Below are 13926 nucleotides of genomic sequence, written 5' to 3'. Positions count from 1 at the left end.
CGGTACAAATCCAAATATATAAAGGTGAAACCAAGGGTTGGGGTGTTGGGTGTTTCTTTCTTTTTGAAAGCCCTGAAATGCATGAAAATAATTAGTTTTTATATTTTTTATTTTTTTACATTTTAATTCTTCAATCTCGTTGTCTGTTTGAATGTATCGTGTTTTTATGTGTTTAACACATATAAATGTATGATAAACTGATCAATAAAAAAAAAATAAATAAAAATAAAAATTCTTAACTGGTTTGAAACTACCGGAAGTGATAAACGGAAGTGGTAGTAGAAACCATTTGTTTAGAAAATAAAAGCCTCTTCTCGAGCGCGCGACAGCGTTGAAGTTGGTTTCCATGGTTACACATAGATTTAACATCACGCAGCAACCATAAAGTACCAGCGAAGAGTGTAAAAGTAATGTTGCTAATATAACAGCTCATGTCAGAGCTTTGGGCGACACAATGGACACTCCGGACCAGAGACACAACGAGACGGTAAACAACAAATGTTTGTTAAAACAATAAGAAAGTAGCGAGCTAACATTAGCCACAGGTTACAACTAACGTTAGCTTACAGCAGCGTTTGATACTCAGCTGTTTGAAGTTAGCTGGCTAGCTGTGTTTTCAATAATGTTAGCGTTATCTTATATAACACAACCAGAGTAGGGAACATGGTTAATAAGTTGTGATATCGTTAATATTTAATATTATTTTTATACCATAGAATTAAGACCAATTTGTTGGACTCTAAAGTTTAATTTTTCCTTTGTTTCTTTCTTAAGGGAAAATGCTCTCGAAGAGCACCTGCAATTGTTATGATTAATTTATTATTATTATTATTATTATTATTATTATTATTATTTTCAGTTAGCTAAATAAGCGTCATTCCCAGGCTGGATCTAGTGCTGAAAACTAATCCTCCTTGTTTTGTAGGTCGGCATCCTTCCAGAAGACTGAAATGTTTTGGTATTGAATATTAATCAAATTTGTCCATCAGCAGGCAGAGGAGCAGAGTTTATTTCCCACTGCAGTGTCAGAAGAGGAGCTGGATGAGGCCAGGAGAAAAAGCACCTTCAAGCAGCTTTTTGGCTCCAGAAAAATCCTTCTGGCACCAGGAGAGAAACGCCCTCAAAGACCAGAGCTGCAGGGGAGCCTCATCATCCAGAGCAAGGCTGCAGAACAGTGAGAGACATGAGTTAAATGAAGGAGTGAATGAAAGCTACTTTAGCCTCACTTTCAGTTTGTGTTGTGAATTTGCACTGCAGTATTCTGATTCAGGAGTTAATGAAATGGAGTTAGAAATATTGAATACAGTATCCATATAATTACATACCAAAAAAAGAGACATGAAAGGGCAACACTGTGTTAATTTTTGCAAGGTCCCTTTTTTGAAAGACTTTGCTAACCATTTCTTCTCTCCACTTGAGCCAGTTCAGAGATACTGGAAGTTTATTCCATTAAATCCCAGCCGTATATAAAAAGGTGTTTTTGCCCATTGAACTTTTAAATCTAAAAAGACTAAATTCTGTTGAGCTGCATCTTGTTGAATAGTTGTGATTGTCTCTGAGGCGATTACAGTAGTTGGACAGATATTTGGGAACCTCATATTAAACAAATTTTTTATTGTCAGGAAGGGAATTAAGTTGTAGAACGTGCTGATTCAAGATAGGTATGCGAAGGTAATTTTAACACAACTCTGATTAACTTGTGGGCAGTCTGGCCACATAATCTAAATGATATTGAACTAATGCTCCGGCTTTCATCGCCATGGCCTCCCCTGATAGATGTTTATCTAATGTACATCAAATAGTTCACTGTGTCCTACCTTAATCTTCGCCTCTGGGGTGTTTCCTAGTTTTATTCAGGAAGCAAAAAAGATGGCCTCTATTTTTCCTAAATGAAGAGACAGCTTATTATCAGACAGCCAAGTCCCAACATTTTGAAGCTCTTCACTCAGACACTTTTCAACAACTGCTAAATCTTTATGAGACACCAGAGCCGCTAAATCGTCCACATGGAGAAACAGGTCAGTTGAACAGGATGCCTTCATATCATTAATGTATAATAGGAAAAAGAAGTGGCCCTCTCATGCTCCCTTGAGGGACAGCACAACTTATAGTTTTAACACTGGAAAATGTCTCATTGACAAACCAAATGTGGGGGATCTTTACTGAAAATATGTGCAACAGTTGGAACATAAAATTGTGTCAAAGCTTTTTCAGGGTTGAATAATGCCTTTGATTGTTTGCTTTGCAGTTACAGAAATGGAGTCGAGGCGATGGGAAAGTCCCAGTTTGAGAAGGCTGTGGTTTGCTTCTCCAAAGCCATCACACTGCAGCCAGAACAGGTGCTGCACTATTATAATAATTATTACTCTGTTATATACTATATTTTTTGTTTGGGTTTCTGATTCATGTTTAATAATCTGATTCTGATGATAATGTTTAGAGTAATGCTTTATTTTAGCAAAAAAAATTACTTGTGACACATATGTACTACCCAACTGGTGGTTTCAGTGTTTCAGACTCACTGTCTGTATTTTTTTACCCTGATAACCTCTGCTGTGTTTTAGACTCAGTTGTGTGTGAGCCAAGGAGAAGCCTACCTGCAGCTGTGTGACTTCCAGTCAGCAGCAGCCTGTTACAAACGAGCCTCGCTCCTGGAGCCCGGGGCCTTCAGCACCCGCTTGGCCTTCATCTACAACATCCAGGTCTCCGCAACACTCCTCTGTTCCACCTGGGGTTTATTTCGACTGTTACATGTACATTTAAGTGTGTGTTTATCCACCACGACTCAGAGTAAACACACAACAGTTGAAGATGAAAGTCAGAGGTGGCTAAAGTTGCAACACTGCTGAACCATGACCACAGATATGGAAACATATTCTGTGATGTTAAGACAATAGACATGATACGTAATGTTTTCATCAGTAACCTTCTCACTTATATCACATTGAAACAGACGTGATGATGATGTGATTTGAACTTGTCAGTTGATAAATCACATTCTTTAGTCCAAGTAAATAAGTGACTTTTATTCTAATAGAAATAAAAAGTTTTGGGTTAAAGCTACAGTTGGTAACCTTTATGCACCCATAATAAAACTCTACACTAAACATTAAATCATTTAATGTTGATCTCTCTGTTTCCTGTTGTCCTCAGGGCCAGTGTTTGTTTGACCGAGGTCTTTTCGTAGAGGCTCTTGATGCCTTCAACAAAGCTGCTGAGGTGAAGCCTGACTGCAGGGCCTACAAGGTCAGAAGGTCAGCAACCTACATATGAAGATTTAGTTTAAAATTGTGCCTTTGTGCTTAGATTTACGAACAATAATCTTGCAATAATATCCTGCTTTTCACACTGTCTGTAGATGTAAGTGATGTAATATACACACATTGTTCATGAATGTATTTGGCACCTTGTGTCCCAGCCTGGACTGTCTGACAGCTGCAGGTCACCACACTGAATGTCTGAAGCTGGTGAACGACTGGATGCAGTCAGAGGCTCCCACCTCAGATCTGTACATCATCAGAGCCCGACTGCACAAACTACTCAACCAGGTTACAGCTGCAGACACCTCTGACACTTCACATACCTAAAACCAGCAGCCTCATATACACTGTACATCTCAGGCAGTTCCGGTTTCAATAGGAGAGTTAAATGATGTTAAACCTGTCGGTCCACAGCCCTGCAAGGCCACAGACAACAGAAGTAACGAAGAGCTTTGTATCAGAACTTTAAATCTTCTGTTTCTTCTTCTGACAAAGAAACTGCAGAAAAAGAAAACGTACAGTACAGGCCAAAAGTTTGGACACACCTTCTCATTCAATGCGTTTTCTTTATTTTCATGACTATTTACATTGTAGATTCTCACTGAAGGCATCAAAGCTATGAATGAACACATGTGGAGTTATGTACTTAACAAAAAAAGGTGAAATAACTGAAAACATGTTTTATATTCTAGTTTCTGGTTTCCACTTCACAGGTGTGCCTTATCAGGGTTAATTAGTGGAATTTCTTGCTTTATCAATGGGGTTGGGACCATCAGTTGTGTTGTGCAGAAGTCAGGTTAATACACAGCCGACAGCCCTATTGGACAACTGTTAAAATTCATATTATGGCAAGAACCAATCAGCTAACTAAAGAAAAACGAGTGGCCATCATTACTTTAAGAAATGAAGGTCAGTCAGTCGGGAAAATTGCAAAAACTTTAAATGTGTCCCCAAGTGGAGTCGCAAAAACCATCAAGCGCTACAACGAAACTGGCACACATGAGGACCGACCCAGGAAAGGAAGACCAAGAGTCACCTCTGCTTCTGAGGATAAGTTCATCCGAGTCACCAGCCTCAGAAATCGCAAGTTAACAGCAGCTCAGATCAGAGACCAGATGAATGCCACACAGAGTTCTAGCAGCAGACCCATCTCTAGAACAACTGTTAAGAGGAGACTGCGTGAATCAGGCCTTCATGGTCAAATAGCTGCTAGGAAACCACTGCTAAGGAGAGGCAACAAGCAGAAGAGATTTGTTTGGGCCAAGAAACACAAGGAATGGACATTAGACCAGTGGAAATCTGTGCTTTGGTCTGATGAGTCCAAATTTGAGATCTTTGGTTCCAACCGCCGTGTCTTTGTGAGACGCAGAAAAGGTGAGCGGATGGATTCCACATGCCTGGTTCCCACTGTGAAGCATGGAGGAGGAGGTGTGATGGTGTGGGGGTGTTTTGCTGGTGACACTGTTGGGGATTTATTCAAAATTGAAGGCACACTGAACCACCATGGCTACCACAGCATCCTGCAGCGACATGCCATCCCATCCGGTTTGCGTTTAGTTGGACGATCATTTATTTTTCAACAGGACAATGACCCCAAACACACCTCCAGGCTGTGTAAGGGCTATTTGACCAAGAAGGAGAGTGATGGAGTGCTGCGGCAGATGACCTGGCCTCCACAGTCACCGGACCTGAACCCAATGGAGATGGTTTGGGGTGAGCTGGACCGCAGAGTGAAGGCAAAGGGGCCAACAAGTGCTAAACACCTCTGGGAACTCCTTCAAGACTGTTGGAAAACCATTTCAGGTGACTACCTCTTGAAGCTCATGGAGAGAATGCCAAGAGTGTGCAAAGCAGTAATCAGAGCAAAGGGTGGCTATTTTGAAGAAACTAGAATATAAAACATGTTTTCAGTTATTTCACCTTTTTTTGTTAAGTACATAACTCCACATGTGTTCATTCATAGTTTTGATGCCTTCAGTGAGAATCTACAATGTAAATAGTCATGAAAATAAAGAAAACGCATTGAATGAGAAGGTGTGTCCAAACTTTTGGCCTGTACTGTATGTCAATATCGAACACATTTACACACATTTACAGTTCACATGGTTTTTACAGTTGCAGCTGAAAAAACAAAGGTCTTATAAAGACATTTCTAAGCTGAATAAACAGAAGGAAAATTCAAATCAAAAGATTTTTCAAAGAAGTTGGAGCAGTGAGTAAGGATATATATTTGATACATGCTAATAATTAATCAGTGAATATGAATATTAAGACGCAGAGAGACAGAAAAGAGCACTCATATGGTATAAAGTTACATATGTTATCTTAGATATATTGCACCTACTATAAACACACATCAAATGTTTGTGGTCAAAGTCCCAGTGATTTTCTCTCCTGTCCAGACATCACAGTGTTATCAAGACGTCAGGTCGGCGTTAGCCTTGAACCCAACATGTCTGGAGGCCCGAGTCCTGCTGCTGCAGCTGCAGGAGGCCAGTGAACGGGCCAGACAAAAGGCTGTGGATCGAGCTCTGACCAGCCAGCTGCCTGAGGCCCTCTGCATGATCAACATCGCTCTGGAGAACTGCCCCCGGGACGCACGCCTCTACCTGTTCAGGTGAGTCCAGCTAATATGAAAGACTCAGACAAGAGAGAAATAGAATAAATAATCTCTCAGTTTACACAGGTGCTGTAAAGTCAACAAAATGTACAACTTGACATATTAATGATATGACAACCTGCATGTTTTTGGATTGTGGGGGGAAACCAAGGCAAACAGATGTGGAAAGAACATACTAATGTACATGTGAGCTGCAACTAACAGACATTCCTCATCAATAAATAATCTGTTGACTACTTTTCTAGATAATCATTATCAAGTATAAAAATGAGAAAAACATGACAGCTATATGTTCTTGTTTCGTGTTAATTCCATTTATTTAAGTTCAAATTAAGTCTACTCTCTCCATCAGAGGGATTCTGTACCGACGCCTGAAAGACTTCACAGCAGCCATTGAGGATCTGGTCCAGGCTGTGGAGCTGAGTGAGGAGGAGGGGGAGAGGGAGGAGGTCAGAGGTCAGGCAGAGGCCAGAGATGAGAAGGATGAGCGTGACTCTCTGGAAAAGGAGGTGAACTTTCAGCTGGTTCTCACCTACAATGATTTTGCTGTTCAGTGCTTCAGCAGAGGGCTCTACGCTGAGGCCACTCTGCTTCTCAACAAGGCCATCGAGGAGGAGAAGGGCCAGCCGGGCCTGTACTTGAACCGAGGAGGTGAGTGAATGTGTGTGTGTGTGTGTGTGTGTGTGTGTGTGTGAGCATCTCTTTCTTTGCTTTGAACACAAACACAATCATTTTGTGTATATACACAACTCTGTGAATCTGATCATCATCTGTTGATCTTCTTACAGTGACTTATGTTACTAAGGACTCACTAATGTAATTTTTATTTGCTTGCCAACTGAACCCAAAGCAGTGTTAATTTTGGTAGTCCTAAACACAGGAGTGCAGAATTGACTGGTAACTTTATCAGCTAGTTAACTGACAGAAGATTTTTGTAACTGATTAATCGGTTCTCGCATCTCATTCGTGTTGACTTGTTGACGGGTGTAAATAAATAATAAAATAATAAAGTGAATGATGGCTACATTCCAGTTACCTGTGTTGGTCTCTGGTACTGTGCGTGCTGCCTCACTGCAACACTTAAACAGAGCAGAGTCATCGTTAATGTCATCAGTAGCACCTGTGTGTTCCTGCTGTGACAGGTCAAAACGTCTGCTGTGAAAAGCCTGTTTCACATATTTGTTGGTTGGACAAAACAAGGTGAAGAAGTCACCTTGGGCTCTGGGAAATGTTACTCTGCTTGCACACCTGACCTGTGAAATTACAGATTGTGTTAACTAAATGTTGAACTACATTGGTTGGAAGGATCCATTTAATATCTTAATGTGTGTGTCAGATTGCTTCTTCAAGCAGGGTGAGTGGTGTTTTTCTCTGGCCGACTACCAGCAGGCTGAGGAGATGATGCAGCCCGATGACCCTGCTGTCCGGCTTCGCCTCACTGTCCTCCACAACACGATGGGCTCTATCAGCTTCCAGGACGGGTCAGACCCTCATTAACGCACCCAAATTAACAACCACACTAACACACTCTGGAGAGAAGGGTTATCAATTCCTTTTTAGATGCTTTATTTGTGAGTGTATGTGTCTGTGTCTGCAGGCGTTTCCAGGAGGCAGCTGACATGTTTTCTCTGGCCATCCACTACAACCCCACAGCCAGTCAGTACTATGAGAACAGATCCAAGGCCTTCCAGAAACTCCTAAACTCGGAGGAAGCCGGACGGGACTTCATCTGCACACTCATCCTGGATCCCACCAACAAGGAGGTCAGAGCTTCTTCTTACCGTTTAGATCAACTGACGCTTTTTTGAGAGAATTTTGGTCTAAAAAAAACATTGAATAAACTCTTCACACACGTCACAGCTTAAAATGACAAATGAAATAAACAAGTTTGAAGATTATCGAAAGTCCAGAATATCCCTTTGCATATGATGTCATACAATGGTGCGCAGTCAAAAAGCAGGGCAGGCAACTGGAGGCAGAGACTATCAGCACTGCACAAATGACTACGATGTGCTCGGTTAACGGCTGTTCCAGTTGATCAAAATAGGAAAATACAAAGGCCACTTTAAGTCCTGAAAATAGGAGGATGTAAAGGGAAGATGTAACAAAAACAGTCTCTGAGAAACAGCGGCATATGTGGATCAATATCCGTGTCAGTCCGTCTTCAATCTGGACGTTTACATTCATCGTTGTTTTAAACATGCTTCGAATTGGATGGAATTAAAATGTCCTGTCACAACTTCTCTGTGTTTTTAGTCACGACCCAGATTTTTAACAGTGTATCATTAGACCTCTGGGAATGGTTGACCTGGTGGGCAGAAAATAGTAGCTGAAGTTAGCTAGTGACATTCATCAAATTTGCATGTAATAGTCACATGATCACAAACACGCTGTTGAAAACAATCTGCACTGATAGTTGTTGTTGTCAAATGTTCATCTTGTCTTTGTTGTGTATTTACACTGAGAACAAGAATGAAATTCCTTGTACTGTGCGTGTACACGTGCTTGGCCAATAATTCTGATTCTGATTCTGCATATTGATCAGTCAGGTCTAGACATTATTCCACTAATGATCCTCTCAGAAAACAGTAAAGTTATTATTAATATTTCCATAGCATGTTGTGGCAAAAAGTAGTAAATTGTGTGTGTCTGTGTTTGTTTTTGTAGGTGCCTCCTATGCTCATGAATCTGTTCCCTGGCAGCAGTGGGTCTGATGTTTTGTCCAGTCCAGCAGGACAAGCAGTCAGAGTTCAGCTGATGGAAACCATCCAGTCCTACAGCTCCTCCTCCGATCAACAAAGGTCAGCAACACAAAAATTCTCTGCGAGGCTTGGACACGCCTGACGGATGTTAGAACAAATGCGTTACTGCATAATATGTTATAAAGAACTAACAGTCCTCACAGTGTACTCAGAGTAGATGAGATTGCTGCTGGTGCAAACTGACCAGCTACATCCTCACTAATGCACCTCCACATGGTGTTACTCTCTCATTTACTGTGAGTGCCTCCAGTCGAGCAGCAGTACACCAACTGAGAGATTTTTCTCTAACCTCCCTGCACTGGATTTGTGGCAAAAAAGTAGAACCAATAAATGATACTCACACTGTGTAAAACAGTCATGAATGGCTGAGATGTTTTTATCCACAGCGCGTTGTCAAAGCGTACAGATACAGCTGCTCCTTGTTTTTGCAAATAAGGACCACGTGTAGAGCTTGTACACTTGGACAAGTGTGTCCTGTGTTTTTATGTGTTCTTAGACTGAGTGAGAGGCTCCAGAAGATGACTCTGACCAACGGGAACACAGTGAGCCAATCAGAAGCCCCACCTGGCGCAGGACAGGAGCTGAAGCTGAAGCTGTGTGTCGACCAACAGGAGATGCAGATAAATGTGAAGAGCCTTCTGCAGGTGCTGAGAGGAACATTTTAAATGAATACACAAACAAAAGCCAGTTACAAAGGTCTAACCATTTAAATACAAAACTAATATCATTTAGAACAACTGACCAAGACACTTGTATAACTGGACAGAAAATATTCAGAAACAGAAATCACTGACAGTTCTTTCAACATCAGAGTGAAACCATACAAAGCAATGGACCTTTCTCACAGTAGATGCCTTGACAGTGTCCCAGTGACTGACAGTCAATATATATGTTGACATGCACAGTTAAGTGAAGCTAAGGCTATATCAGGACTAGACCATATAGTTGGCCTACTGTCCTTGTCCCAGTATACAAGCACGGGAGGGGAATCCATTTATTGAGCCAAGTATGTGCGACTCCTCTACGATAGGTGGAGATATGCCCCCTTTCAGCTTGTTAGTATTGGACCTTTTTCCTGTTGACCTATTACGTCACAGACCAAACAATGGACAAACAAGTTAGCTACGGTTAGCTAGCAGCTAACTGCTACCATGGTGGACAACTTTACAGCTCTGTACATTTGGTCCGTCCAAAAAGTCACGGCTCTGGATGTAGATTTCTCCATGTTGTTACCGGCTTCTTCTTCTCTTACACATTTAATGCTATTGGACTTCCGGGTCAAAGCCCGGGGCGGAAACTGTGGAGCATGCTCAGAGCGCCTCGGCCAGTTTGGGTCTGATTGACTGTATACATGCAGGAGGAATTCACCTCACGATCACATTATCTGGGTGTTAGTCTGACGTCAATTTTAAAAGTCTGTTTTTAGTCGAACTGACACAATAAATCGATTTTCTCTAATGTCATGTAAGCGCACTGACTGAGTCAGCATTAACAACACCAGTAACCTGACATCAAAGCAGCTAAATACAATTCAGCCATCACTCATGTCATTACTTAAACCTGTTCCTTTCCTCTTGTAGCTAGTCAAAATGTCCTCCATCCCATCCTTTCTATACATGAGTAATATGATAAACACAAGCTACAGCATATCTCATACCGTTGTCTCTAAACCTTTAAATAGCTGCAACATGGTTTCATACAACACGAGGGCCCATTTCACCAAGTTTGCAACATGACATAATTTCCTCTGGTGTTTATTTTGACACATTTCATCAAACTAATGTCATACAAGACTGTGACGCAGAGACAATCATGTGAGAGCCCTGTCAGGCTGCATCCGCAGTAAGGTCTTTTTATTTCAAAATGAAAACACTCTCTGTACACACACGTTTTAGCATGGTTTCAGATAAAATCTCTGTCCACACTAACAGGCTGGAAACACATATCCATGACCATTCATGTACACTGGACGTGCATGTGCCTATGTTAACAGGAAGCAGATTGTGTACTTTGCGGTTTGTTACTTATTTACAGAAAATACTGCGGAGATGATGAAAAATAAGACCGGAGATTTTTTTTTGCTTGTGCCGACGACGAGGTGGAACTATTAGTCAAAGTAAGACACGAGTATAAGGTGGTCAAGGCGGCAGGAGACAGATTTGGAGTCATTGCAAAGCACATATGGTGACATAACAGAGCGGCACTGGAAGCAGTATTCATCGCAGGAGGAAGTCATGGCGATGGGAAAGGAGTACCCACACAAGAGGATAATATCACAGAAGGTACAGTACGTAGACTTAGCTGAATGTTTTGACTTGACACGCCGTGACTGATAGAAGCTGTTGGGCAGCGAACGTTGGTGGCTACTTCATCATTTGCAAAAGTTTCAAACTAAGATGCAGTCAGCATCATTTTCAAAAGTCTCTCTTCAAGTGGTTCTAAAATACTGGAGAAGTGTGGAGGCACAAATGAAGCAATAATTCCATGTTCAAAACAAAAATGTATTTGTTTTAGATGTAGCCTCAGACTCACAAAGAGCGATAGTTAATCATGAAATGTGATGGTGACACCATTTGCATCCTGAGTGTATCGTATTTGCATTGCGTTGTCTTCAACTCTTTTTTTTTTTTTTTTTGGACAAATATATTCTAAGAGCAAACTGACAACACAAACACAAACACAATAGGGTCATATTTCATGTTATTTTCCACGGCAGCAGCTACAGAGCTGATACTGAGGAGGTGTGAAACGTCCGGCAGTGTTGTCATCACGCTGAACCACAGCTGTTCTTCTGTGTTGACTGTGGCAGGTTGAGGAAGTGGTTCGATCATTTCACCATGACTGTCCGGCTCCAAAGCACCACACTGAACCACGCCAAGCCACACACCACCCAACACCACCACCGTCCACACAGTGGAACACCACCAGTCTGCCTTTAAGAGGTCGCACTACAACAAGAGATTTGGGCCCCACATCTCAGAAGTGATTGTGGAGTTACTCGCGGTGGGAAGTGAACAGTTAAATATGTTGTTCTCTGCAGCATCAGAATGCTGAGTTTTATTTGAATTAGAAGAGACTCGTTTTGAGAGAAGAGAATATTTATTTACATGTGCACATAAGTATGTGAAATGTGAAAAGTCTTTGGTGATTAGACCCCATCATGATGTCATATATTCCAGGAGGGTGGTAAAAACGCAGAAGATTAGAGAACCCCCCCCCCATGGAGTCTAGGCGCTGGTGGTGGTGGTGATGAGATGAGATGAAGAGGGAGCTCAGGATCTGGATGTGAAGAGGAGTGGGCTGTTGATGAGCACACCCTTATAATGTGAACTAACTTTAAAAATAACCACATCACATCTGCATGATCCTAAATTTCATCAGACAGTAAAAGAGAATAATAAGGCAGGCTGTGGAGAGTAAATCAACAGTGGTAACACTTCTCTGGTATTATCCTTTACTTAGCATGTTATTATGGACTGTAGTCCAATAGGTGGCAGCACAGGCACAAGTTTAGCATGATGGCGTTCCTCAGGATGCTCTACTACTCTGTGTAATCAGTGACATCTCATTTTATATATGACATGAGAACTAAATGTTTGAGTACTGGCTCTGCAACAACATCTTCATCTGCATAGTGCAAATGATCTGATTTATCTAATTCTGTATAATTATTCGGACACCTAAACTGATGAGTAGGCTCTCAAGGGTATACCAAATTAATGATTGTGCTGTGGTTGAACTGTGTGATGAAAAACTTCCTCACATGTCACTGCTGAACCACAGAACCATAGGGAAATACTGTACATGACATCAAATAAACACCAAATTAGTTTCACTTTGGCTCCTGATCTCTCTTACATTCCTTCTCTTTTGTGCTCTCTGATGTTTTTTTATGTCTCTTTTCTTGAATAGTCTGAATAACAGCATGAAAAACGTTGAATTAGTGATAGTTTATGTTCTCTGAAGCCAAGCAGTGTCTGACCTGAGGGTTGTGATGTCCCTCAGGTTGTGTTATGAGGGAACTTGACCCTCTGTAGAGTCACCACAAACTAAATCTGTCAGTCAAAAAGGATATTACATTTTCAGACAATGGAGTTGTCTTATCCAGCCTAACCACGCAGCATCTGAAGATCTGAGCCAGCTCGAACTAGCTTGTACGATGTGTTGTGTGACCACGTTTAAAGCCAAAGTGGTTTAGGCCTGTTTCAAAAGGCCACGCTAAAAGGCCAGGCTTACAGTCAGCCAGCACAGAGACGGGCGAGAGACACTGTAAATCGTACAAATGGGGATACTGGCACTCACCTTTTGTCCTCCACAGAGGCCTGAGAGAGTTGTGTGGAGAGCTGCATAGTGTGTATGTGGAAGGTGGGGGTCAGAAACAGTTACATGTCAAGCACTTCATTTAGAGTGTAGGCCTTGAAGATGTATTTTGATGTAGTACGCATACATATCTTATCTTACTATACAATGAGGAAAACTCTGTGTGTGTGTGTGTGTGTGTTCCAGGTTTTTCTCCTCACTGACTTGGTCAATCCATGTGAAATTTGGCACAGTGGTAGAGGGTCATGGGAGGATGCCAATGAAGCAATATTACATCAATTGGCCAAAGGGGGGCGCTATAGCAACCCACTGAAATGTCAAACTTTGAATGGGCATATCTCATGCCCCGTATGTGGTAGAGACATGAAACTTTGCACAGAGATGCCTCTCCTCATGAGGAACACATTTGCCTCAAGAACCCATAACTTCCGCTTATATAGATTTTCCGCCATTTTGAATTGTTTGAAAAACACTTCAAATGGATCTCTTCCTAGGAAGTTTGAGCGATCTGCATGAAACTGGGTGAACATAATCTAGGGACCAATATCTAAAGTTCCTTCTTGGCGTGTAGAACATCTCAAGGGTTTCACCCATCACCACGCAACTTTGTAGGCATATGACCACACATAATCTGAGGGGACCCCTCCATTATTGAGCCCATCAAACAAAATGGGGGCGCTAGAGAGCTCATTTCTTATCTAGGCCTAACCGCCATATGGATTTTTACTAAACTTGGTAGATATGTAGAACAGGACGCCTCAAGGTGACTGGAGAAATTTAACTCTAATTGGCAACTGGGTGGCGCCAATACCGTATTACCAGATAAAGCCTTCATCTGCATGGGACTACATACAAACTACTTGCCTTTATTCTTATCTGTAATGCTTGAATAAATAAAAGATGAATTATCAAATAATAAGCCTTAAATTTAGTTAGAAATGATCTTGAAAAGGTTTTAAAAAAC

General features: G+C 41.5%; 1 protein-coding gene across 2 annotated transcripts; it reads left to right on the top strand.

The window, feature by feature from the left end:
- The first annotated feature begins 336 nt into the window (after positions 1 to 336).
- Positions 337 to 12456, top strand: LOC125890781 (tetratricopeptide repeat protein 16). 2 transcript variants are annotated; one of them, XM_049579589.1, is made up of 13 exons: positions 337 to 487; positions 993 to 1174; positions 2249 to 2339; positions 2565 to 2702; positions 3154 to 3254; positions 3419 to 3548; positions 5663 to 5877; positions 6233 to 6531; positions 7217 to 7361; positions 7478 to 7643; positions 8548 to 8681; positions 9139 to 9286; positions 11452 to 12456. In XM_049579589.1, the coding sequence occupies exons 1-13, from the start codon at positions 455 to 457 to the stop codon at positions 11626 to 11628; spliced, it is 1959 nt and encodes a 652-aa protein (XP_049435546.1). In that variant the 5' UTR covers positions 337 to 454; the 3' UTR covers positions 11629 to 12456. The 2 variants fall into 2 exon arrangements, with proteins under 2 accessions (XP_049435546.1, XP_049435545.1); XM_049579588.1 differs by having other exon boundaries at positions 990 to 1174.
- Positions 12457 to 13926: the final 1470 nt, after the last annotated feature.

Source organism: Epinephelus fuscoguttatus, linkage group LG6, assembly GCF_011397635.1.
Source record: "Epinephelus fuscoguttatus linkage group LG6, E.fuscoguttatus.final_Chr_v1".
Classification (NCBI taxonomy): Eukaryota; Metazoa; Chordata; class Actinopteri; order Perciformes; family Serranidae; genus Epinephelus; species Epinephelus fuscoguttatus.
The sequence above is the reverse complement of the archived record's forward strand: the minus strand, read 5'-3'. Positions and strand labels throughout refer to the sequence as shown.

Excerpts from the sequence above, each read along its gene's own strand:
- LOC125890781 (XM_049579588.1), top strand. The coding sequence starts at position 455 with ATGGACACTCCGGACCAGAGACACAACGAGACG. Across the intron at positions 2,703-3,153 it reads CCTTCATCTACAACATCCAG|GGCCAGTGTTTGTTTGACCG; the intron begins GTCTCCGCAACA and ends TGTTGTCCTCAG. Across the intron at positions 6,532-7,216 it reads CCTGTACTTGAACCGAGGAG|ATTGCTTCTTCAAGCAGGGT; the intron begins GTGAGTGAATGT and ends TGTGTGTGTCAG.